Here is a 23497-nt window from a genome sequence, read left to right as displayed (position 1 = left end):
TGGTGGCAGATGAACAAGTTTTGAGTGGAGCCAATGAGTAGAATTCTAGATACTTGCGTATTATTATTGTCCAAATATTTTTAAGAGAGCCAATATTGTCCTCATAATCCCAACTATGTACATTGGCATAGTTGTCTATCAGTGTTCATGGAGGATTTTAAGACCTCTAGGGATGCCAAAAATCTACCTTAAGTTCCTTATATAAAATGATGTACTGTTTGCATGTAACCCTCATACTCTTCCTGTATATTTTGACTCATTTCTAGGTGAGTCAAACTTGTGATAGTTTGAATAGTTATGGCCCCAATAGACTCATGTGTTTGAATGCTTGGCACATAGGGAGTGGCACTATTAGGATAATTGGCCTTGTTGGAGGAAGTGTGTCACTGGACAGTGGGCTTTGAGGTCTCCTAGGCTCAAGCACAGTGTGGTACACAGTCTCCTTTTGCTGCCTACAAATTAAGATGTAGAACTCTCTGACCTACAGTAGCACCATGTCTGCCTGCCCTCAACCATGTTTCCTGACATGATGATAATGAACGAAACCTCTAAAACTGTAAGCCAGCCCCAATTAAATGTTTTCATTTATAAGAGTTGCTGTGGTCATTGTATCTCTTCGCAGCAATAGTAAACCCTACCTAAGACAGTACTTAACTGTGTGCTAATCAGGTTTAATCATCAGCTTGATATAGCATAGAACTATTTGTGGAGAGAGTCTCAGTCAGGGATTGTTTAGATCAGTTTGGTCTGTGGGCACGTCTGTGGGGAATTGTCTTGACTGCTTTAATTGACTGGGAAGAACCAGCCTGAACATGGGTGATAGAATTCCCTTGGTTTGGGTCCTGTGCTGTATAAGAGCAGACAAAGCTAGCTGAGCAATATACATTCATGTGTCCATTTCTCTCTTCTCTTGGCAGTGGGTGTGATGTGACTAGTTCCTTGAAATTTGTGCACTGACTTCCTCAAAATGACAGAGTTGTAAACTGAAATTGTGAGTTAAACCCTCTCTCCCCTCAGTTGCTTTTTGTCAGAGGTATTTTTTATCACAGCCACAAAAAAGGAACTGAAGCATCAACACATTCAAAAACACATCACAGATGGCCTGACTTAGTTACTAGAAAAGTAACTGAGTAGAAAATTGCTGTGAAAGACACCAGGACCAAGGCAGCTTATAGATGAAAGGGTTAAATGGCGCTCACAGTTTCAGAGAATGTCTACCTACGGTGGGGGAGCATGGCAGCAGGCAGGCGTGGTGCTCAAGCAGTAGCTGAGAGCTTACATGTTGAGACAACAACCATGAGACAGGCTTCCCTGTCTCTACAGGAGAGAGGGAAAGAGGGAGGGGAAGGGGAAGAGAGAAGGAAAGAGAGAAGGAGAGAGAGAACACTAACTGGGAATGGCATGGGATTCTGGAACCCCAAAGCCCACACTCAGTGACACACCTACTCTAACAAAGCCACACCTCCTAAATCCTTCCCAAACACTTCCACTAACTGGGGACCACGTATTCAAATATATGAGCATATGGGGACAATTCTCATTCAAGCCACCACATGATCCATGAGCAGTTGCTGCACTATACTTCTTGGGAAATAATTACAAGTCTAGATATTAATCACAATGACTAGTGAACCAATACACAATTGGTTGAATCTGCAAGATATAGAACTAATCAGTTTGGAGGCCAAGATTATCTGTAGGGTGACTAGACCTAGCTTCTTGAGAAGTGAGATTTATCTTGATAGTGACTTCCACCAGGGCTGAGAACAGAGGATTTTGATAATTTTAAAGTCAGCACGTGCCAGAGTGACACATAGCAAGACCTTATTGTAAAAACAACAACAAAACAAAACAAAACTTACTTAGGTCTTTATATCTGTAAGATATAGGTCCTACAGGGGTCACAGGGGTTCAAAGGCCAATGTCTGGTAAGCATCCGTGACAAATATTTGAGGTGGAGTGTAGAAAGAGTTTCCTATGGTGATGATTTAGGTTGCTAGGATGTGTCCAATGGGACCTCTGGGCACGTTTGCAATCCCATAATTAAGACTGATAATAGCATCATAAAACAGAGGAATTATCTTCAGAGGAGAACATCTGAGTAAGAACAGTGAGCCAACTCTTTAAAGTTGGGCTCAGGATAGTCATAGGAGACTCCTGCGTCTCTTCTATGCAACTTACCCTGCTAAGTGGTTCTTTGAGCAGTAAGGTAGTTGGTTTGTACATGGCACCATGTGAGCCAAAAGCAGCTCCATCTGCTGACTGGCAGCCTCCAGATCATCCCAGCCGTCTGTTGCATTATTTAAAGGCTGGAGAAGCTGAAGTGCTTCTGGAGACTCACTGTAGCCACTGGGGCTTCCACTGTAAAGGGCTGGTCTTGTCCTTTTCTCTTGGGTTGTTGCCTTTATTGGTATTATTAGATCACTTATTACCCTAACAGTTCTTTAAAGTATTTAGTATTAATTTAAATACTAAATATGTAGTATTAATTTAGCCAGTCACATATGCCTGTACTTATTACTTCTTTTTGAATTACTAAGGGACAGTAAAGAGAGATGTCAAAAGCATACCCTTGAGACAGATTGGCTCTGTCATTTACTAGCCAAGTGGATACACTTCAGTGTTAGTTAGCTTTCTGTTACTGTGACAAGATTCCTGAGATAATCAACTTAATAAGGAGAGGGAAAGTGCTGGCACTAATAGCATGCACCACTGTGCCCTGCCATTTCTATTTTATTATTTTATTTTCTGGTGTTGGAAATTAACATGTGCTGGGCAAGTACTGTGGCATTGAGCTGTGTTCCCAGCCTTTATTTTTGAATTAAACTTTTATTTTTAGATCATTATATGAGTGTTTTGCCTGGTGTACCACACACCTGGTGCCCAGGGAAGTCAGAAGAAGGCATCCCTAAAACTGGAGTTCTGGATGGGTGTAAAGCTGCCTTGTGGCTACCTCTCCAGCACCATCATCTTAGGTTTTGACTAGAAATGTATTGGGGCATCTCATTCTCTTTTCTACATTTCTCTTTTATTTGAGAATGTTTCCTGAGTTGCACCTCATGGCTCACTTTTCATCTCTTAGTTTGTCAAAGCTGTGCACTGAACTTAATATTTCAGTTGCTTCCTATTATACTAGAAATTTCATTGGATTCTTATTCTTTTTAAAACCTTCTTGCTCTTGTCTTTTTTTTCCAATTCTTGATGCATGCTTTTGTCTCTTTAAACATATTAACCATTTTTATTTTATTACCTATGTCATATTGCATTTCAAAGTCTGTGTGGGCTAGGTTCTGCTGCCCTTTTGTCCTCTGAGAATATTTGTATAAGCTATCATAAATATATATAGTTTTATATATAGTTATATATGGTTTATATATAGTTAATATATAATTTTGGGGTTTTGTAGTCCTTGATTCATTATATTTTCATGCTTTTATTTCTTTAAATATATTAAATATTTTATGTCATATTTCCATTTCAAAGTCTGTGTGGCTTTGAATTATATATATTACATATATAATACTCTCAACTACACTTATTAAAAAGTAGGTGTAAATAAATATATATTCTTTTTTTAAGATAGGGTCTCACTATGTAGCCTTGGCTGTCCTGGAACTCACTGTATAGACCAAGATGGCCTCGAACACACAGAGACCCACTTGCCTGTGCCTTCCAAGATCTGGGATTAAAAGTATGTGAGACAATACCCTGGTTCCTGTTGTTTTTGGTTTTTGACCATTAAATGTCTTCAAGTAGTAGAATGACACAGTCTCATGTATGTATGCATTTGGAAAGATGATTTACAAGACAATTCAACCAAAGTGATTAGGAAGATGTACGTAGCTGATAGCAGGGATAGAGAATCAAGTCCATGAGAGAAGAGGCACGGGAAAGAAACGATTCACTTTGGCTATGCTGAATTTAAAATACCTTTATTGTGGTTTACCGATCAATACCCACAAAGAATTTATGAGTATGGAAGAATTATAATATCTACCTCTGAAATAGTATAACCAGCTAATTCAGCTTTTTATAAGAACCTGGTATTAAGGGTGCTCGCTGATAATAACAGTAAGAGTACCACTTACTGAACAGCTTTGATGTGTCAACAGCTGTGTTAACTATTTCATAAACTTTACCTCTTGAAGCATCATGACAGATCTTAGTAGAGGAAGGCTCATTATCTGTGTTTTACAGGTGAGGTAGCTGAGGCTACAGAGGACGGACGCCTAACTTGTTCAAGGTCAGTCAGTCCAGTCAGTCAGAAGAGGTCCAGAGCTGAAACTCAACCCCAGGTCTAGCTGGTGCTAACACTATCTCTGAACAGTTTTCCATGACACACACAAAGTGGTCATGGCCATCACCAGAGAAATGCTGAAACCAGAATTTCTCTAGCAGGTGCCCAACCCTGTAAAACATTAAAATTTCATCCCAGTGGAGAAATAACCAGTGGCTATATATAATGTAACCAACATCATCAGCTTCACAGCAGAGACTCTAGTTTGAATATTTTATGAGCAAGGTAAGATATATATATATATATATATATATATATATATATATATATATATATATTTTTTTTTGTGAACTTGACATGAAGGCATGAACAGAATGGGAATGAAGCTGATTAAATTTGCCAACTCTGCTTTTCCTGGGAACCATCGATCCTGCAGTCAGAAGAAGTTTGCTCTCCCAACAGCTGGAAACGCCAGAATTGTGACACAGCCTCGAGAACTGAGGCTCCTTGTTCAGACTTTCACAGGGGACCCTCTGTTCCTTTCACACAGGCCTTTTTCTTTCTCACATCTGCCTCTTGGAAGACTTTCCCAGGGCAGGACTGAGCCTGCAGGGAAAGAGGCACTGGACTGGGGCTCCTGGGTTCAAAGTCTGAACTAGACCCAGCTTGAACTCTGATGTTTATTGTTCCACTTTTCGGCATCTGATGGAGGACCTATCCGGAGCATAGAAGGATCAACAAGCGCTACAGTCCCAGGAAACAAACTCACAAATCTCTAGAAGGAGGGGGGCCTGGCTCGTCTAGCTCCGCCCTCCACCCTCCTAGCCCCGCCCCTCCGGTGCCATTGGCCGGTCCAAAAGACGCGGGGCGTTGTCAGTTTGAATGGGAGAGCCTGGAGTTAGGCGCAGGCGCAGAGGAGCTCGGGCACTGAGGGAACCTTGCTGGCGGTGAGACCCTTTGAGAGGCAAGGGGGAGTCCGAAGCTCTGGCCCACGTGACCTGCCGGGGGCGGGCGCCGGGGGCGCGCGCCACCCTCCCGCGGTGCCCCTGCTTGGCTCGGCGTCGCCGCGGGGACCCGCCTTGGGGAAGCGCCGCGGTCCCTGATCTGCGGCCGGAGGCGCTCATCCCTGCAGCGGCGCCGGGTTCCCAGGAGCCGCCAGCCAGAGGGAGGTGAGCGGAGCCTGAGGGGGCGACCCAGAGGGGCGTGTGGGGGTGTGGAGCGGGGTTTCCGGACCACCGAGGCTCGACGGACTCCGGTGACGCTGGGACCCCAGGGCTCCGCGGGGGGCTTCGCACTCGTACCAGCGCTCAGGTCTTGTCCTCTAAGTGAGGGGAAACTGGGGATCCGAGTTCTGCAGACCTTGAAAATATTTGCTGGGATGCAGCGACTTCACGCGTTTTCCGAGCGTAACAGACAGTGGATACAAAGCCGAATCTCGGTGGATTCGAATCCCAGGCACGTCGCCCGCCTCGGGTCTCCAAACCAGACAGTTTTGTCAGATCACATTTAAACTCCTGGACTTTTCGGAGCCCAGACGTTGTTTTTCTACTGGCAGACGAAATTGGGCGATCGTTGCAGCCAATTTTAAAGCAAGCGTAAAATGTTGAGATCTTACCCCCGAAAGCTGTAAACTTATCTTCAAATGAAAAGTGGAAAACGTAATTTTCTTGTATTTTAATGGTAAAACAGGTAGCTCCAACTAGTATCATTTGAACTCGATTGAAACGAGTAAAGATGGAAATTATTTTCCTTAATGCATAATTTAACCTCACTGTAGAATTAGAAGAGATGAGTTCTTGACTTTCCTCGCGGTGTTTTGTGTTGATTGGAGTGCTGTGTGGTTTGTGTTGTAAGTTTTTTGTCACCAACCGAGCAGAATTTTTCAGACTATTCAGACTATACGGAAGACTAAACAGAAGATTTTCCGGCTTGTTAGTAACCATAGTGATTGCTTCTAGTTAAAGAGCACTTTTACCTGGAGTTTCTACATGCCATAGCAGCGATTCGTTATGCAGAAGTACAAAAGCAAAGGTCGCTATCGTTTGTTGTAAGGGGGTAAGGAGGGGGGCTCTGGGATGCCCGGCCAGTTCTAGGTATTCATAGGCCCCTCTTGCAAACTATTTCTAACTTACAATTCAATGATTGGACTGGTTATGAACTCAGAGACTGTGGTGTATTGTGGAAGCATGTCCCATAGAAAAGCAGTTTAACTGAATTTTCAGTATGTCAGACATACAACATTACAAGTATGTTTTAATGTAAACCTGAGATTTAATAGTAGGCCAATTACAAAAGGTAAAGGAGTATAGTGTGCCTCCCATGTCTCACTGCCTCTATACCTGAGCTTGTACCCTGAGCCGTGTGAACGCTGAGAGTTCTGTCACTGAGGCAATTCCAGATCATTTATTTATTTGAGACCTAGTGTTGCTAAGTTTTTAGGGCTGGCCTGGAACTTGGAATCCTCCTGTCTCGGCCAGTAGCTGGGATTACAAATGTGCACAAATTTCCACCTGGTGTGAAATGGCTGGCTGACTTTCTTCTCTGTCTGTCTGCCTGTCTGCCTGCCTGCTTGCCTGCTTGCCTGCCTGCCTGCCTGCTTGCCTGCTTGCCTGCCTGCCTGCCTGTCTCTGTCTCTCTCTGTGTCTCTGTCTCTGTCTCTCTCTCTTTCCTGTGTGTGTGTGTATTGTGTACTTTTTTGACACAGGGTCTCCACCTCCCCAAGTGCTGTGATTACAGGTATGCACCATCCATGCTTAGGGTCAAATCCAGGGCAGGTGTATGCTAAGCAAAAACAAACCACATACTCAGCCTTCACCTTTCTTATCCATAAAATACTCCAAGATTTACCTAAAAACAAAACAAACAAACAAACAGCAAGCCCCCCACCAACTGAGGGCATTTGTTTTTAAGGTTGTATAATTAATAGGTTACTGGAGGGATCAGAACTGCTGCCCAGTCTCAAAGTACGCGCTGTACTGCACTTAAATCGCCACATGTCTCTGACTCCCACTTACAGCACATTCTACTTAAAACCACATATGCAGTCGGTGGTTTGTTATGGAGTGTGCAGGAATATTTCCACCCTTCTAAAGATGGTCTTGCTTTTTTTGTATTCTAAATCAAATGACACTTCCCATATCTTTTAACCTTTCTAAAAAACACAGAGAAAAATTTTCTTAAGACTGAAAGAATATAAATGTAGTCTTCTTCACTGGTAAGCAGAAATGTGTTATAAACTCTTGTTTTTGCATGAATTCCTTTTTATCTTTTGCAGTCCTGGTGGTTGAACCCCAACTCTTGCCCTCACATGCTTCCTCTGCTGAGCTACACCCCAGCCTTATTCTCAGGCTTTTTCTCAGGCAAGCAATTAAAGGAAGATTGTTGGACATCTGTGATGCACAGAATAATGTACTGGTGTCCTGAGTGGCCAGAGAAGCAGGATCCTTAGTCAGTTTTGACTCTTTGCAGTGTTTTTCATCTTTGTCTCCTCATTTGGCCCTATGTGATACTGCCTGTTTCTCATCCTAACATGTAACTTTGCCCCTCCCCCCTTTGGAAGATAACCCTACAAGGTTCCCATTGCGAAAAATAAAAAATACACTGCCAAATAGGTGCTTGGGCCAGACAGTATAAGCCTCACAGTTTGGTCCTGTTCTCCTCCACTTCTGACCAGTGTGCTTCCCGGGAGCAGTCTGCACACCCCATCTCTGCTTTGGTTCAGTTGCTTCCCTTAAATAGAACGCCTTGCTCTGTTTGCCTAATAAGTTCTACTATCCCTCAGAGTGCCTGCAGTACACATTTCCTTGTTTCTACAGAGGGTTTGGGTTGTTTTGTCCTTTTTAATTAGGGTTCTCATAATAACCTCATAAAATTGAACTGAGTAGAAACATTCTTCCACAAAAGGTGGTTAATAATTTGTTTTATATATGAGTGTATATCTTTTTTCCTATAAGAAATTCTATACTCACCTTCTAGAGCCCTTCCTTCTTTGATTGGATGTAAGGTTTTGCAATTAGGATTCATTTTTGCTTTAAAATGTTTGAAGTTGGCGCTGCCTTTCTGAGAGAACTGATCTAGTGCTCTTTACTGAGGAAGAGCCTGGTTTCTTTGTTTTTTGTTTTTTTGTTTTTTTTCAGTTTCACTGTTCATCTTTTAAGTTGTCATGCACATGTATTGACTGATTAAAGTTGATGATCGAGAACCATTGGTACAGTAGCCTGTATTATCCTCAGGGGGGACACTTTGAAGACCTCCAGTCTTGAGACCTTGAGTAACTCCTAAGCAGCCTTTTCCTATATGAACATACCTATGGTAATTAACTTATAAATTAGACAAAGTAAGGCCTTAACAATAGCTAATAGGGCTGGTGAGATGGCTCGGTGGTTAAGAGCACCGACTGCTCTTCAGGAGGTCATGAGTTCAAATCCCAGAAACCACATGGTGGCTCACAACCATCCTTGAGATCTGATGCCCTCATATGGGTGTCTGAAGACAGCTACAGTGTACTTTGGGCCGGAGTGAGCAGGGCCAGGAGTGAGCAGGAGCCAGAGCAAGAGGGAGAAGGGAAAAGGAAAAAAAAAAATAGCTAATAATAAAATATAGCAATTAGGGGCTAGAGAGATGTCTCAGTGGTTAAGGGCACTGAGAGAACCCAGGTTCAAATCCCAACATCCATGTGGCAGCTCACAACTCCAAGGTCTGACACTCTTTCATAGACATACATGCAGGCAAAACACCAATGCACATAAAGGTAAATACATAAAATAGATAAATAAAGCAACTGTGGCAATGTACTGTAATGAAATTGTTGTCATCTCTACTCTTGTGGTTTTAAGCCATTGTTAATTAAAATAAAGATTACTTGATGGAGGACTTGTGACATCTACTGATCAGGATAGTTACTGGTAAATGACTAACAGGGCAAGTAATGTATACCGCATGGATACACTGGACACAGAGTGATCCACATTCTTGGTAGAACCAGGGCATTTCATCATGCTTCTCATAAGTAAACTGTTCATAAGTAAACTGTTAAGATACATTTGATTTCTGGAATTGAACATGTAATAGTTTTGGGTTACCATTGACTGTAGGTAATTGGAACTGAAAGGGGAAGTCACAGGTAAGAGAATTACTGTGATAATGAATAGGGCTGTGGGTCATGTTGTCAAGTGGCTTGCTAACTGCTTTTTCTTCCCATTTGTCTTAGTTAGGGTTTTACTGCTGTGAACAGACACTATGTCCAAGGCAGCTCTTATAAGGACAGCATTTAATTGGGGCTCATGGCAGTGTCCAGGCAGGCATGGTACAGGAGGAGCTGAGAGTTCTACATCTTGTTCTGAAGGCAAATAGAAGAATGGCTTCTAGGAAGGGCCTTAAAACCCGCGCCCACAATGGCACATGTCCTCCCAAGGCCACACCTCCTAATAGTGCCACTTCCTGGGCCAAGCATATTCAAACCGTCACACTATTGTTGACTAGTAATTGTTCCTTTTTTCTTCTAATAATAGTAGTCATAGGACTAGTTTATATTTATTTCTTTGAACTCATATAATGTTTGTCTAATTTGTGTGGTCTCTAAAAAGGTAAAATTCAAACACATCTTTACTAACTAAAAGACTACAGATAGGAAAAGGTAACAACAGAAACACGTAATTTTTTTCTTTTTAGAACTTGGGCTTACTTTTTGCTTTTAGTATTTTTGGATTGCAACCTTCCCTGTGATCTCTTGAGGTCTTTTTGTTTTTGTATTTTATTTTTTTTAATGTTTGTTTTGTCATGAATAGTCCTTTAGAAAGCACTCAGTATATCACTATGTTTAATTAAAATTTAATTTTTAAAAGGTTTCTGGATTTTCTGCTCGTGCTATGTAAATAACCTATCAGGAACCAGGACTCAGTTGAGGATAGGATGACATACTGAAGTGCATGACCACGTTTATTTTATTAACTTGGATTGTGTCAAGTACTATATACTTGGCCTTTATGTCAGTTAATAGTAAATCTACACTTAGCACTTAGATAATGATGGATAATATATCTTGAGTTAGTTACTCGCCAGCTCACAGTATTATGCATATAGTTTGATTACGTTACTGGCTTACAGAGTATGTTGGATGATGAATGAGGAATTCTATGTATTATTACCTTGATTTACTTTTACTCCTGGTGGAATTTCTTTTTAATGTTGCCATTGAATTACTTTATTAAATTTAGATTTCAGAGAGAAGAAAGAAGATTGAGAGCTCTTTAATGTTTTTTAGCTTTAAAGATGTGTGGAAATTTAGCCTGTTGAGTTTGATCCCTGGAGCCCATGGGGGAAGAGATCGCAGTGATAAAAGACATAAATCCGGAGCATCTACCACTCAGACCTTCCTCCCAGACCTTTACCTGTTTTCAGATTTTTGTATCTCTAGCTTGATGTGCTAATTTTTTAGCTATCATTGGTGAATAGATAAACTTTGTGAAGTACAAGTTTAACACATGTAGGCAGTCCATGCGTTTCTTCCAAGTTGTAGCTGTAATCTAGTTTGCCAGTCGCTGTGGGCACTGTCACTATTTGACTGGTCTTGGACGTTCTGTCCGCTCAGTTCACCGTCAGCCTTGGCCCCTGGCTTGGCTCGTGGGCTCTGTCTTCATTTTCCTCTGATGACATGATTGAGGTCACAGCTGTTCTCAGGTTTGACCATCTCTCTTTGGATACTGGTTTCTCACTTTAGTACTATGTTTTAATGTCAAGTAAGTTTTGCCATTTGTTGGCTTGAACTTTTTTACTGACTGCCCACAATAAACTCAAACCTATGCTACCTTTAGACTTTGTATACCATGCCTTTGCCTTTCCAGGCAAACATGCTTCTTAGTTCCCCGTTATCAGCATCCTACTCTTTTGTTTTGTGTTATTTTTTTTTTTAAATCAAGAGTTTGAGATTCGTTTTTAACCATGAGTATATGTACATGTCTGTGCATGTGACTGCAGGTGCCCGTAGAGGCCAGAGGCTTCGGATATCTCAGAGCCAGAGTGACAAGTGGTTGTAAGCCCCCTGACATTCGTGCTTGGAATCAGACTTGGATCATCTGCAAGGATAACACAGACTTATAAGTGCTGAGCCATTTCTCTAGCCCTTGTGTGTGTTCCTGCACGTGTTCATGTGTGCGTGCATGTGTGTTGTGAATTTGTGGTACACACATGTGGTACATGGGAGTGAGTGTGTGTGGTGTGCATGGGAGTGTGCGCGCACACGTGTAGTGTGCATGTGTTTGCAGATGTCTTCCCAAACACTCTTCCCACTGATCCATCACCCACACTCAACTTCCTTAAATAAGAACACTTACTGTTCTCTCGTATTAATTTTTTTTACTTGCCAACTTGTTTCCACTTATCTTTCAAACAGAGCTTGAATAGAGGTAGAACTTGAAAAGGGAGCTTAGGATGTAGCTCAGTGGCAGAGCACTTGCTTAGCATGCCTGAGGTTGTAGGTTCAGACCTCAGCACCAAGGCGGGGTGGAGTTAGATTACTAAATTCATGTCTGTTTACAGACACGTCGTTAGACACAAAACGACCAGCTTACTTAGGATTAGTTTATTCTAGAAGTGGCTGTGTTGACACTCTGCTTTATCTCTTCCGTAATTACCTCAATGTGCTTGTGTTACTAGAGCCTGTGCTCTGAATTCTACTAGACCAGGGCCTTGTTTTGAGTTTGTTCTTGATTATTCGCACATAGTCCTGCTTCTATTGATAGAAATGTTAAAACTAAAGGGACTTAAAGAATTTGAATATTGTACCTTAGAGGCAATTAGTTAAGATGTAAAAGCTTACAGAGTTTAGATGACCTGACTTAGAGGTAAGAAAAGTAATGAGTGTTGCCAATATAGAGAGATTAAAAAAAAAAAAAATTATTTTTTTACGAGTTTTGTGCTTACGAGTTTTGCTTGCATGTATGTATGTGCACTGCAGGCATGTCTGGTACCTGCAGAAGTCAGAAGAGGGCATCGGATACCTTGGAACTAGATTTATGGGTGGTTGTGAGTCTTGAAAGTGGAGTGGAGCCTGGGAATGGACCACTGCAATAGCAACAAGTGCTGGTGACCACTGGGCCATCCCTCCAGCTGCATTTATGTGAGCCTTTGAATGAAAGAAGCAGACTAAAAGTTACTGTCCCTTACATCAAAGTCAGGAGCACACAGTTTAGATAAACTCATAGATGCTGAAAATGTAGGTATGTTCATCTGCTCCCCACCCCCATCGTGTTTATGAACTTTTGTCAGTGGAGTAAACCTGGGCAGGACCTCTAATCTGCAATGGTTGTGTACCTTGGACAGTAACTGAAGTCCATTAGCTGTTTGTAACCAGAGTTATATGTGAAACAGAGGTAACGTACCGCTTCTTTCTGTGTGCTTCTGCCTGTGTCTGGGGTATGGGGTAAATACTACATTCTCTTTGTTTCTTTATGGCCAGACTAAAACCTCCACTGCTGACCTTGGTTTGTGGAGCATCTTGGGAGGTGCTGAGATCACTGCTTCTTGCAAATGACGACTCCTCACTGTTCTTTCAGAGCTCTCACATCCACGTGCAGTTTCTAGTCTTAAAGTCTCTTATTCTAGCAAACAGTTTAATAACTTGTGAATGTAACTAGTGTTGTTTTACATGTGTGTGTGTTTATTTATGGTGGATGTTTCCTTCTAGTGTTACAGTATATCAGTATGCACACACACAAATGCAGTGCTAAATATGAACCATTAGCTATGCAGCAAGGAACATAGCAAACACAGAGACAGCTGTGGTTAGACCCGTGACTCATAAGTCAAGGGATGCCTATCTGCTCAGTGAGTGGTTTTCAGATGTCAGGGCCTTGAATCCCAGCACTCAGGAGGCAGAGGCAGGCGGATCTCTTTGAGTTCCAAGCCAGTCTGGTCTACACAGTGAGTTCCAGGACAGCCAGGGCTACACAAAACCTCTGTCTTGAAAACAAACAAAACACAAAACAAAACACAAGTCAGCTATAAGAGCACTTGTGTAGCATGGGACGACCAGCTTTGAAAGAGGAGAGAGAATAACATGGTACCCAGTTGTTACAGAGGGTAATGCAGAGTGACCTTGGGGGATAAATATGAGAGTTCTAAAACCACAATAACAGTTTACTTAGGAGTCGTGTGGGGGGGGGGGGGGGGCATACGTTTAGTCTCGGGACTTTAGAGTTGGAGGCAGGAGGATCAGGAGTTTCTTGGTAGATGGGGAGTTAAGGCTAACCTGTGCTGTATGAGATCCTAGATTTAAAAAAAAAAAATCACACAAATCAGTTCGCTAGTCATTCGATGTGGTCTTCTGTGCAGTTTTCATCCAGTAAGGTATTTGACAACTTCATCTGTATGTGTTTGCTAATTCGTTGAACATAGAAACAGCTTACGTTCTTACAGTATGACGTTAACATTTTCAGTTATTAGTAAAAGTTGGAATTTTGTTATTATCTCATAGATGGCAAGATATTTAAATACAACTTCGATTTAAGTTAGGTAAATCCAAATACCTTTCCTCGTACCTTATTTTATAAATGACAGGCCAAACCTCACAGTGAATAATAGACAACTGTCTGGCTGCCCTTTTAGCTAGTTGTGTAATCTAGGTGCACTTTAGAGCTATTGTTCTGAGCAGCTACACTAATTCCCTTTAGTCTTGTTTTTAAAAGGGAGAAGGATACACAGTGGGATGGGGGAGGGGGAGGGGGAGGAAGAGAGTTGTTGGCCTAATAGCTGTGACGTGTCTTTTCATCTTTAAGTTATTGCTTCCTTTGTGGGAGGAAAGAAGGAAGAGGAAGAATAGTGTATGTTCCTTACATGCCAAGCTGGTTGCTTATGTAAAAACCTTACTTCCTCAAGGAAACATTCAGGCCCTGAAGGCTAAGCCCACCTCTCCTTACTGCTGCCACATTCCCTGCAGCCTCTCAGTAGGACGCAAAACAAGCAACAGCCGGTTACCTTTTGCAAATGTAGTAAGATGTTGGGCAGCCTCACAGCCTCACGTGTAAAGGCTTGTTCACGATGCTGAAGGTCTGGGACTCTACCTATAGTTACATCTTTATTTCTTTTATGGTTTCCCTCTCATGCTGGTCTCTGCGGTGTGTTTGTCTGAGCACGGGGCATCTCTGCAGCTGGTTGGGGCTTGTGCTGTTTCCATCTGCTGACTGGTGCCTCTAAGTCTGAAGACCGCTCCACCTTTGCTCCTCAAGATCGTATCTCTGACTCTTTCCTTCTGGTGCTCCTGTTACATCCGTTAGAGCCTCTCTTTTCCTCCTTTCTTGCACCCACTGGTTTGTAGGAAATTTTTTTCTTGTATTCATCTAATTATTTTTCTCCCTCACTACATCTTCTCTGCTGCCAAGTTAGTAATCAGATTATTAATAATAAATCTTTGTGGCGATTCATTTAAAAATAGTAAAAAATAGGGATAAAAGTTTTCACAATCCAAATGCCCATCAACAACAGATTGAAAATACACTTGCTATTTAATGGCGTGTGATATGGAGATGAAAATATGCAAATTGGAAAAATGATTTTGGTGACACTCAGAAACATAATGTTGAACAAGACCATAGAAAATGAAATGTGTTGCTTAGGTCTGTGCACACCTTGTGGTAAAGTTAAGATAAGCAAGAGAATGATAAACAGAGTCCGTTCAGAGGTCATCTGACAAGAAGTGAAGGCAGGAGAAGTTGAAGCATCCAAGAGAGTCTCAGGGCAGTGGGAGTGTTGTCTTATACTGGGTCAAGTAAATATTTTGTTGCCTCATTCTTTCTCATATATGTGTGTGTATATATATTTTTCTAAATTCTTTTTGTATCTGTTTAATACTAATTAAACTATTTTAAAGAACTTAAATAGAATATACTTGCAAATTAATGCAAATATAATTTGACTACCAGAGTGGTATCATCTTTGAAAGAGCAGGTTTGTAGAGTTTCACTGACTTATTTAGACAGTTGTTGGATCCTCACTTGATCTGTTAATAGCAGTTTTTAAAAGCTCAAAGTATCATGATTTTATTTTAAGGTATTAATCGGATACATTGCTTTTTCCCATGATTCCCATTAAAGTAGTAATTTACACAAGACGATTATACTCCCAACCAGTGAAGTGAACTTCTCAACCAAACCTCCTAAAGCCACATCCCTGCCTACATGGTGACAGTCCTGTCCTAGTGACTGGCCTGTCTGTAGTCCATGGTGTTAGCTGTGTGACCGTGTACAGCTCAGGTTACTGTAGGTTAATCTTTGCAAACAGGACTTCCAGCAAAGCGTCTTGTATTCCTTTTGCAGAAATGTTGCTGAGGTGCTGCTGAAGGGGCCAGAGATGCAAGGATTGGGACACATTTGAACCTTTAAGCTGTCTGACATTGACCTCCTTTCATAATTAATAAAGAAGAAGCTTAGGATGTATTAACACCAACTCATTAATGTACTAACCGGACAGTGCTCTGCAAACCCCTCTGCGCTGTAAAGGACTGGATTGGCCCAGGACACAGTAATTTCGCATTTTCTCAGCTTATAATATGACTGGATGGAGGGGAATTTGATAAGCATGAGGGAAGACCAATCCTTTCATGTCCGCTACAGGTAAGATGCCGCTCTCTTAGTGCATGGCCGTTCATCTGTTTAGACGTGCGTTTAATTCTTGTCCATTTCTATTTTTAATTTCAAAGTTCTCAAAATATACCAACTAAATTTAGTCTGTTCTGCGAGCAGAGTTCTGTGGTAGTGGGAAGTTGTGTGTACTTTTGTGGGGAAATGACAGTAGAAACTGTACTGTAATTTATTAATGTTCTCCGAGAGAATTTATGAATAGCTCCTTTGTATTTTGTAACTTGTGCATTGTAAATACAAAAAGGAATGTATTTTAAGACTTTTGTGGGTAATTTTAAGACTTTTTGTGGTAGACGAGCTATCGTGACAGTTTCTAAGTGGTGATCTTTCCTAGCTGACCTTTCAGAACAGACACGTGAAATAAAGTGGAAATGAATAGATACGTTCTAAACATGGCAGATCAACAGCCAGCCTGATATTAAGTAATAAAATACTAACGACATTTCTGGTAGAACAGGAACAGGGCAAGCATATCTCTGTTGTTATCTGACATTTATTCTAGAAGTTCTAGTCAAGCCAGGAAACAATTATTTAATAAGATGAATATAGAACAGTAGATTCGTTCTCAAAATGTGTTAATGAAACAGACACCAGAAGATCATAGTGGTGCATAGAATTCAAATCAGTGTCTGTCTCTCTCTGTTTCTCTCTTACTGGGAATTGAACCCATGACCATGGGTATGGTAGGCACATGCTCTGCCACTGACTTATAGTCTTGGTACTCAAAATCTTTTGTGTGAAAGTGTTTCTTATTAAATCCTCCATGTCTTAATGTGTTTAATAGAAGATTTATACTGTGAAATAGATGGTTTGGGTTATGGCAGTGCCAAGAAAGGTTATATTCTCTCTGTCTCTCTCTATCTATCTATCTTTTTCTCTCTCCCTGTGTGTGCACATGTGTGTTGTGTGCATGTTGGAAGCTAGCAGACAACTTCAATGTCATTCCTTGGGTGCTATCTAAAATTTTTTAGAGATGGGTCTTTGATGGACTGGAACTCACCAGAAGTGGGTGATAGATAGCAAGTCTAGGCTTCCACCCATTTCTGCTTCCCCTAACACCTGGGTTGTTTTGATGTAGGTTCTAGATGAGTGTGTGTGTGTGTGTGTGTGTGTGTGTGTGTTGGGGACAGGGTTGTGTATGCCATACTGTACATTAAGAAATCAGAAGACAGTTTGTGTGGATTGGTTTTCTCCTTCCACAGTGTGGATTCTGGGGCTGAAACTCAGGTCACCAGACTTGGTGATGAGCACGGTTACCCACTGGCCATCTTACCAGCCTAGAACTCCCATCCTTATGCCAGTACTGTATTAACATGGCCCTCTTCCCAGCACAGTAAGCACATTTTCATTAAAATTTCAAAAATCTCAGGCTGGTGAGCTGGCTCAGTGGGAAATGGACTTGCAGCATAAGCTGGTGACCTGTGCACACTGCCTTGAGAGAACTGACTCTGAAGAGTGGGCTGCACTTGTGTGCTGTGGTTCGTGTATACAAGTGCATGTGTGCATGCATGCATACAAACATAAGTAAATGTACCTTTTTTTTTTTTTTTTTTAAAGTCTGAGGTATGTGGCTCCTCCCTGTAATGTCAGCACTCAGGATTGAAGCAGGAGCATTGCTGTGAGTTCAAGGCCAGCCTGAGCTATATGAGTTGTAATCTAGGCTACAGAGTAAGACAGACCTTACCTCAAAGAGAAAGAATACTTTAAAATAAAGGCGAACTGAAGGCATTCCAGCTTGGACAAGCATTTAATGTGAAGTCCTCTCATGTTAACCTTAGGCTGTATCTCCCCAGACCTGAATGTTTACTCCCCTTTTTCCCCACACTCTGCCCATCCACAGCCTTCCCACCTTGCTCTGGTTCACACTGCTAGCATTCCCCATTCGACTCACCTTCAGTTTGCTACTTGGGGGCTCACTGAAAACAGAGCTGACTGTGCAGCCCAGGGTGGCTCCTAGATGCCTGGGCACAGCCAAGCGGAACACCTGCCTTTGTGCCTGTCCCATATACACCATACGCTTGCCTCTGTGATTCTCCGTCCCTCACTTGGAGCTCTGTACACTGTGCTGCTCCCTGTCTCAGTGCTGTTGCTTACACTGTGCATGGTGACCTGAATCCCCTTCCTGCTTTCTTGGCATAGCTAATTCTACTCAATGTCTAAAAGATTCAGCCCAAAGACTGCAGATAGGAACCTTTTCTAAGCTCCTTAGTTTGCTCACATTGTGGCCTGTGCATTCTCCTGTCTGGATGTCTTTCCACCTTCACCTTTTCCTTATTTCTTTAGTTGTCAGTGCCTCAGGGCAGCCAGTTGCTTAGCACTTGTTTGCCTGTTGAACCGTGGTTGGACTTAACTATCAGATGAACCAGGGACGTTTATCTGTCTGATCGTTGTGAAGAGTGTTACATCCTCGGATGCAGTATAAGAACTGTAGATAAGTCGGAAAGGATTGGACCCCTGCCTGAGGATGATCTTAGTTTTGTTCTTTTTCCATCACGGATCCCACCTGGTTGCACATTGCTATGGGACTTCACCAAGGAAAGACTTGTAACCATCTGTAGTAAAAATACACCAAACACATCCCTGGCTTCATCCTAACCCTACCTCTTTCTTCCAAGTCGTTAATGATATTCAAAATAATTTTAGTAATGCACATTAAATATTTATTAATGAAATTACACACATACTTCAAGATAATCTGGGGTTGGAATGAGCTTAGGAGTAGAGATGAAACATTGATTGTATTGGTAACTGTGAAGTTGAAAGATGGATATGTTATATTCATTACACTAGCTTTTGTGGTTTTGTATTTCTTTGGGGCCTTTGTTCATCTTTGTCACATAAATAATAACCACTTCAATATTTTGGTATTATATTTTGGTATTATAAAAGTAACACTATTACATTCAAGTAAAAAGAGTAAACCACAAGCTGGAGAGATGGCTCAGCAATTAAGAACACTTTCTCTTCTCACAGAGGACCCAAGTTTGATCCTAGCACTCATGTCAGGTTCACAACCGTGTAAACCCGTCCGGCTGCAAGGGATCCGTTGCTCTTTTCTGGCCTCTTTGGGCATACACACACACACACACACACACACACACACACACACACGCAGGAGGAGGTAGTAGACAGTACTTCTATTTGGGTCCTAAGTCTTTACTCCCAACATCTATCCTGGGAAACTGTGGAATCCTTTTAAGGAGTCATATTTGAACATAATCTGTATTATTAGATATTTTTATCCTCTTTTGCTTTGACTGATCTAATATGAATGTAAGAAATTAGAATTAAGGAGGTAACGTAGATACTAAATGTAGAAGTGAGAAAATAAAAGTTGAGAAGTCAAAATAACACAAGGGAGGAATTACACCTGAAGTGTTTGATCCATTTGTATTAATTAGTTTCTGAATACTGTCACAAAATGCCTGACCAAAACTTGGCACAGGGAGGGTTTATTTTGGCTCACAGTTTGAGGGCACAGTCCAGCATGGCAGAGAAGGCTTGGCCTGAGCACGAGGCAGTGATTGCCTTCTGCCCATACTCAGGAAGTAGAGAGCAGTGATTCCGATTGAGATCCCTTCCTCCTTTTATTCAGTTCAGGATCCCAGCCTGTGAGAGGCCCTGCCCCACCCCCACCCCACACTCACCCCACCCCGGTCAGCATGAGTCTGCCTCAGTTAGTACACAACCTTCACAGATGTGTTCAGAAGCTCTGTCCAGGGCAATCCTGTCAAGCTGATAATTGATGCAGACCATCACAAATGATAGGTCTGCTTACATTTTTTCAAAGTAGTGCTTGGATTATACATCAAGACAGGCCACTACCAGGAAAGACTGAAGAAGCTTTGTGGAGAGGTATTGCTCTAGTCTGTCTCTACACCTTGTTGAAAACGTGTCCTTGTTTTCAACCCCACTGGTAGACAAATGAGGTGACTCTGTGACTCTCAAAGTGACAGACAGGTTAAGAAGTGTTGTCATTATTTATTGCCCTTCTGAAAGTGTAGAAGCTTAATTTGCTGTGTTTTGCAGTTACAAACATTTGATTGGATTTGGGGGTTTTAATACTAGCTTGTTTCCTCATAATATATAAGAGTCATAGTATGTCTCTGCTTTAACAATCCCCTAGAGAGTTTGGAGTTTTATTTCAGACATTAGCTACTATAATAACAGGATTTCCAATGAACATTCTCATGATCTCAGAGGACAGTGAAGCCAGCAGGGTTCCAAATGACTATTATGGTTTCTGGTGTATGTACCTTGGGCCTACAGGCAGTGAGTAAAGTGGGTTACACCATGAGGCCTGAGTTCAGGTCTCCAGCACCCATGTAGCAGCTGGGTATGATAGCACATGTGTGTCACCTCAATACTGGAGGAGCAGACACAGGTGAGTCACTCACTGGCGGGACAGTATAGCGTGGTGAGCTCTAGGTTTAGGGGCAGACTGTCTCAAAGTAAAGTGGAGAGTGATGGAGAAAACACTGACTTCAGTCTCTGACCTCCCAACTTTACACATAGGTAAGCACACCCACACATGCATGCACAAACAAATGTGTAAGTCTTTTTTTTTTTTTTAATATTTTTTGTTTTGTTTTCAATACATCTTGACTGCAGTTTCTCCTCCCTCCACTCCCCTATTCTCCCCCAACTTCACCCCTCCTCTCCCCAAGATCCACTCCTTCATGCTCTCTCAGAACAGAACGGGCCTCACAGAGATACAAGATACAATACAACTAGGCACATACCATCATACAAGGCTGGGTGAGGCAAGCAGTAGGAGGAAAAGATTCCCAAGAGGAGGTCAAAGAGTCAGAGACACCTGAACGCCCACTCTTAGGAGTCCCACAAAACCACAAGCTAAACAACCATAACACATGCAGAGGACACAGCACAGACCCACACAGGTTTTGTGATTTCCACTTCAATCTCTGAGCCCCTATGAGCCCCACTTAGTTGATTCTTAGTTGATTCTCCTGATGTCCTCAAGCCCTCTGGCTTCTACCGCTCCCACTCTGCCACAGGGTTCTCTGGGCTCCAAGGGGAGGGACCCAATCGATTGAGATCTCCAGTTTGGGCTCTCTCTGCCTAATGATTGGCTGTGGGCCTCTGCATCTGCTCCCAGCAGCTGCTGGTAGAAGCCTCTAGGACAGTTGGACTAGGCACTAATCTGGACTTCTGGCAGCCAGTGTTGTCTCTCAAAATGTGTAACTCTTATGTTATCATTTTGTCTACAGCTAAATTTTGTTGAGTATCATGTCATTTGGATTGATGGTATCATGTTGTATAAGTAAACATGCAAATCCAGAAGGTTATGTATTTGTACTAATGACACTTTATATGGATGTTTGTTTTATACGGCATTTGCTTTATATGGATGTAGGCAAACACATAGCTCTCATTTGTAAATGCCTTCCATATGAATAAATGTGTTTGTCTCTGATGTCCTGTGTAAACCAGTCACTCTGAATTGAGGGTACTGCTCTCTCTGTGACTGTTTCCCTGCTCTCTCTTCTTTTGAAATCATGTGCCATGTATGTATGGTGGCATTTTATTTATTTATTTATTTATTTATTTATTCATTTATTCATTCATTCATTCATTCATTCATTTTATGTGTGGGGGTGTTCTGTATGCTGGTATTTCTGAGTACCATGTGCCCAGGCCAAAAAGAGGGTGTCTGATTCCCAGGGACTGGAGTTACAGATAGTTATGAGCCACCAGGTAGTTGCTGGGAATCGAACCCAAATCCTCTAGAAGAGCATCCAGTGCTCTTAACCACAGAGCATCTGTCCAGTCATGTTGTAGTTCCTTTGACCAGTTCTCTCCTGATGGACATTTAGTAGCAGTATTTTAGTGCTCTGAATCTCCTTGATAGACATCCTGGGAAAGTCTGGAAATGAATTCTTAAGTTCTGTTCCTGGAAGGGAAAATGCTTGATATGTGTTTTACACAATTAGAATATTTGGTTAAAGTTTTAGTAGGAAGGAGATATATATATATATATATATATATATATATATATATATATATACACACACACACACATACACACACACACATATATATTATATATATATATATATATATATATAGAGAGAGAGAGAGAGAGAGAGAGAGTATACACACACATACACACACACTTTCTCTTTTTCAGATGGTTCCCTCTGATAATTCTTAGACGTTCATTGGTTTCAGTATTAGACAAACACAACAGGTTCACATGCCTCATCTAGCACCTTTCTTGTAAAGAGAAGTTTTCAGTCATGAAAGACAAGAATAAGCTTTATTCATTTCAAACCTGCATATAAAGAAATGTAAATAATTGTTTGTGGTGGTGCATGCCTGTGATTCTAGCACTCTGAAGACTGAGGCAGGAGAATCTCCAGTTTAAGGCCAACATAGGCTACATAGTGAGGCTGACTCAAGACAAAGAAAAGAATGAGGGAAAAAATCTACAAGTATAGCTGACTAAATACCTGCACTAGACTGGGCCCCGGCATCAACATTCCATCATGGACTGGGGAGGGGCTCCTGAGACCCCACCTCTTCCTGAAGAGCTGTAGGCAGTTAACAGTTGCTGGGAGACAGGAGTCACATTCCCAGTGTAGCCACCGGTAAGTGTAGTTCAAGCCCTACTTATGCCCTTTCAAGCAACTCTAAGTTCAGTGGGGCAGCAACACCCCCCAAGCCCATGAAGCTAGAACGACTGCTTGTTGGGAGGAAGAACGGCGGGGCAGTGTGGGCAGAGGATATGGGCCTGAGTGTGTCATGTACCTGTGTGGCACTGTGATGAGAGAATAAGTAAACTAAGAATATAGCTGGCTACATTCCTGATTGGACTGATTTTATCTTCCCAGGTACTTAGTTCTTCCTATGTCTAATTGGTTTCATCTAATATTGAAACAAGATGTCAGAGCCTTGAATATATTGACTTGATTGCCTTTATAAGCTCATGTGTCGAAGGCAACGTTACTGTTGTAGAACAAGCACTAGACATTGCCTAGGTCTTTAGAATTGTTAAAACACTGGAGTATAAAGTTGAACATTACCTATTACAGATTACGGGGCAAGTCTCCTATTGTAAATCCAGAGTCAGCTTTGAAGTTGACCTGAGTCCTTAGTTTTTCTAGCTGCATCAAATTTATTGTCTACTTTTACAAACCCATTTTAGTGCATGACCCTAAGGACAGCCTGGTATGTTGTTCTTAGGAAGACCATACATCTCCTATGACAGTTTCTCATTGCTCTGAAGGTCCCACCTGGATGAGACTGGCTGGCCAGCAAGCCTGTGGACCATTGCCTCTCCAGTGCTGGGGTGACAAGCATCAGCCACACCTGGCATTTTTATATGGATCTGGGGAATTAAATATGGTCCTTATGCTCGCAAGGCAGGTGCTGTTACCAGCTAAGCTCTCCACCCCCTGTTGTACCAGCTAAGCCCTCCATCTCCACCCCAGTTATTGGCTTCGGGATGCTTCTTGACCATTAGTTCTCTGGTGAATCTAGATATTTGGTTCCTTTATTCTTCTAGACTGTAATTGCTTGTGTGCAGGTAAAAAATAGAAAAAGTGAGGGGTGTGTGTATGTGTCTGTGTGTGTGTCTGTGTGTGTCTGTGTGTGTCTGTGTGGT

The 23497-nt window shown here is 41.9% G+C and overlaps 1 protein-coding gene across 2 annotated transcripts in view; it reads left to right on the top strand.

Moving 5' to 3' along the window:
* The first annotated feature begins 5147 nt into the window (after positions 1–5147).
* Positions 5148–23497, top strand: part of Gpsm2 (G protein signaling modulator 2) — a 40633-nt gene continuing 22283 nt past the window's right edge. Inside the window, exons 1-2 of one of the 2 annotated variants that reach the window (XM_034499458.2) lie at positions 5148–5406; positions 15547–15843. In XM_034499458.2, the coding sequence (XP_034355349.1) occupies positions 15788–15843 (56 nt within the window). In that variant the 5' untranslated portion in view covers positions 5148–5406; positions 15547–15787. The remainder of the gene's footprint in view (positions 5407–15546; positions 15844–23497) is intronic. The other variant, XM_034499459.2, reaches the window with a different exon arrangement.

This window comes from Arvicanthis niloticus, chromosome 4 (genome assembly GCF_011762505.2).
Source record: "Arvicanthis niloticus isolate mArvNil1 chromosome 4, mArvNil1.pat.X, whole genome shotgun sequence".
NCBI lineage: Eukaryota > Metazoa > Chordata > Mammalia > Rodentia > Muridae > Arvicanthis > Arvicanthis niloticus.
The sequence above is the reverse complement of the archived record's forward strand: the minus strand, read 5'-3'. Positions and strand labels throughout refer to the sequence as shown.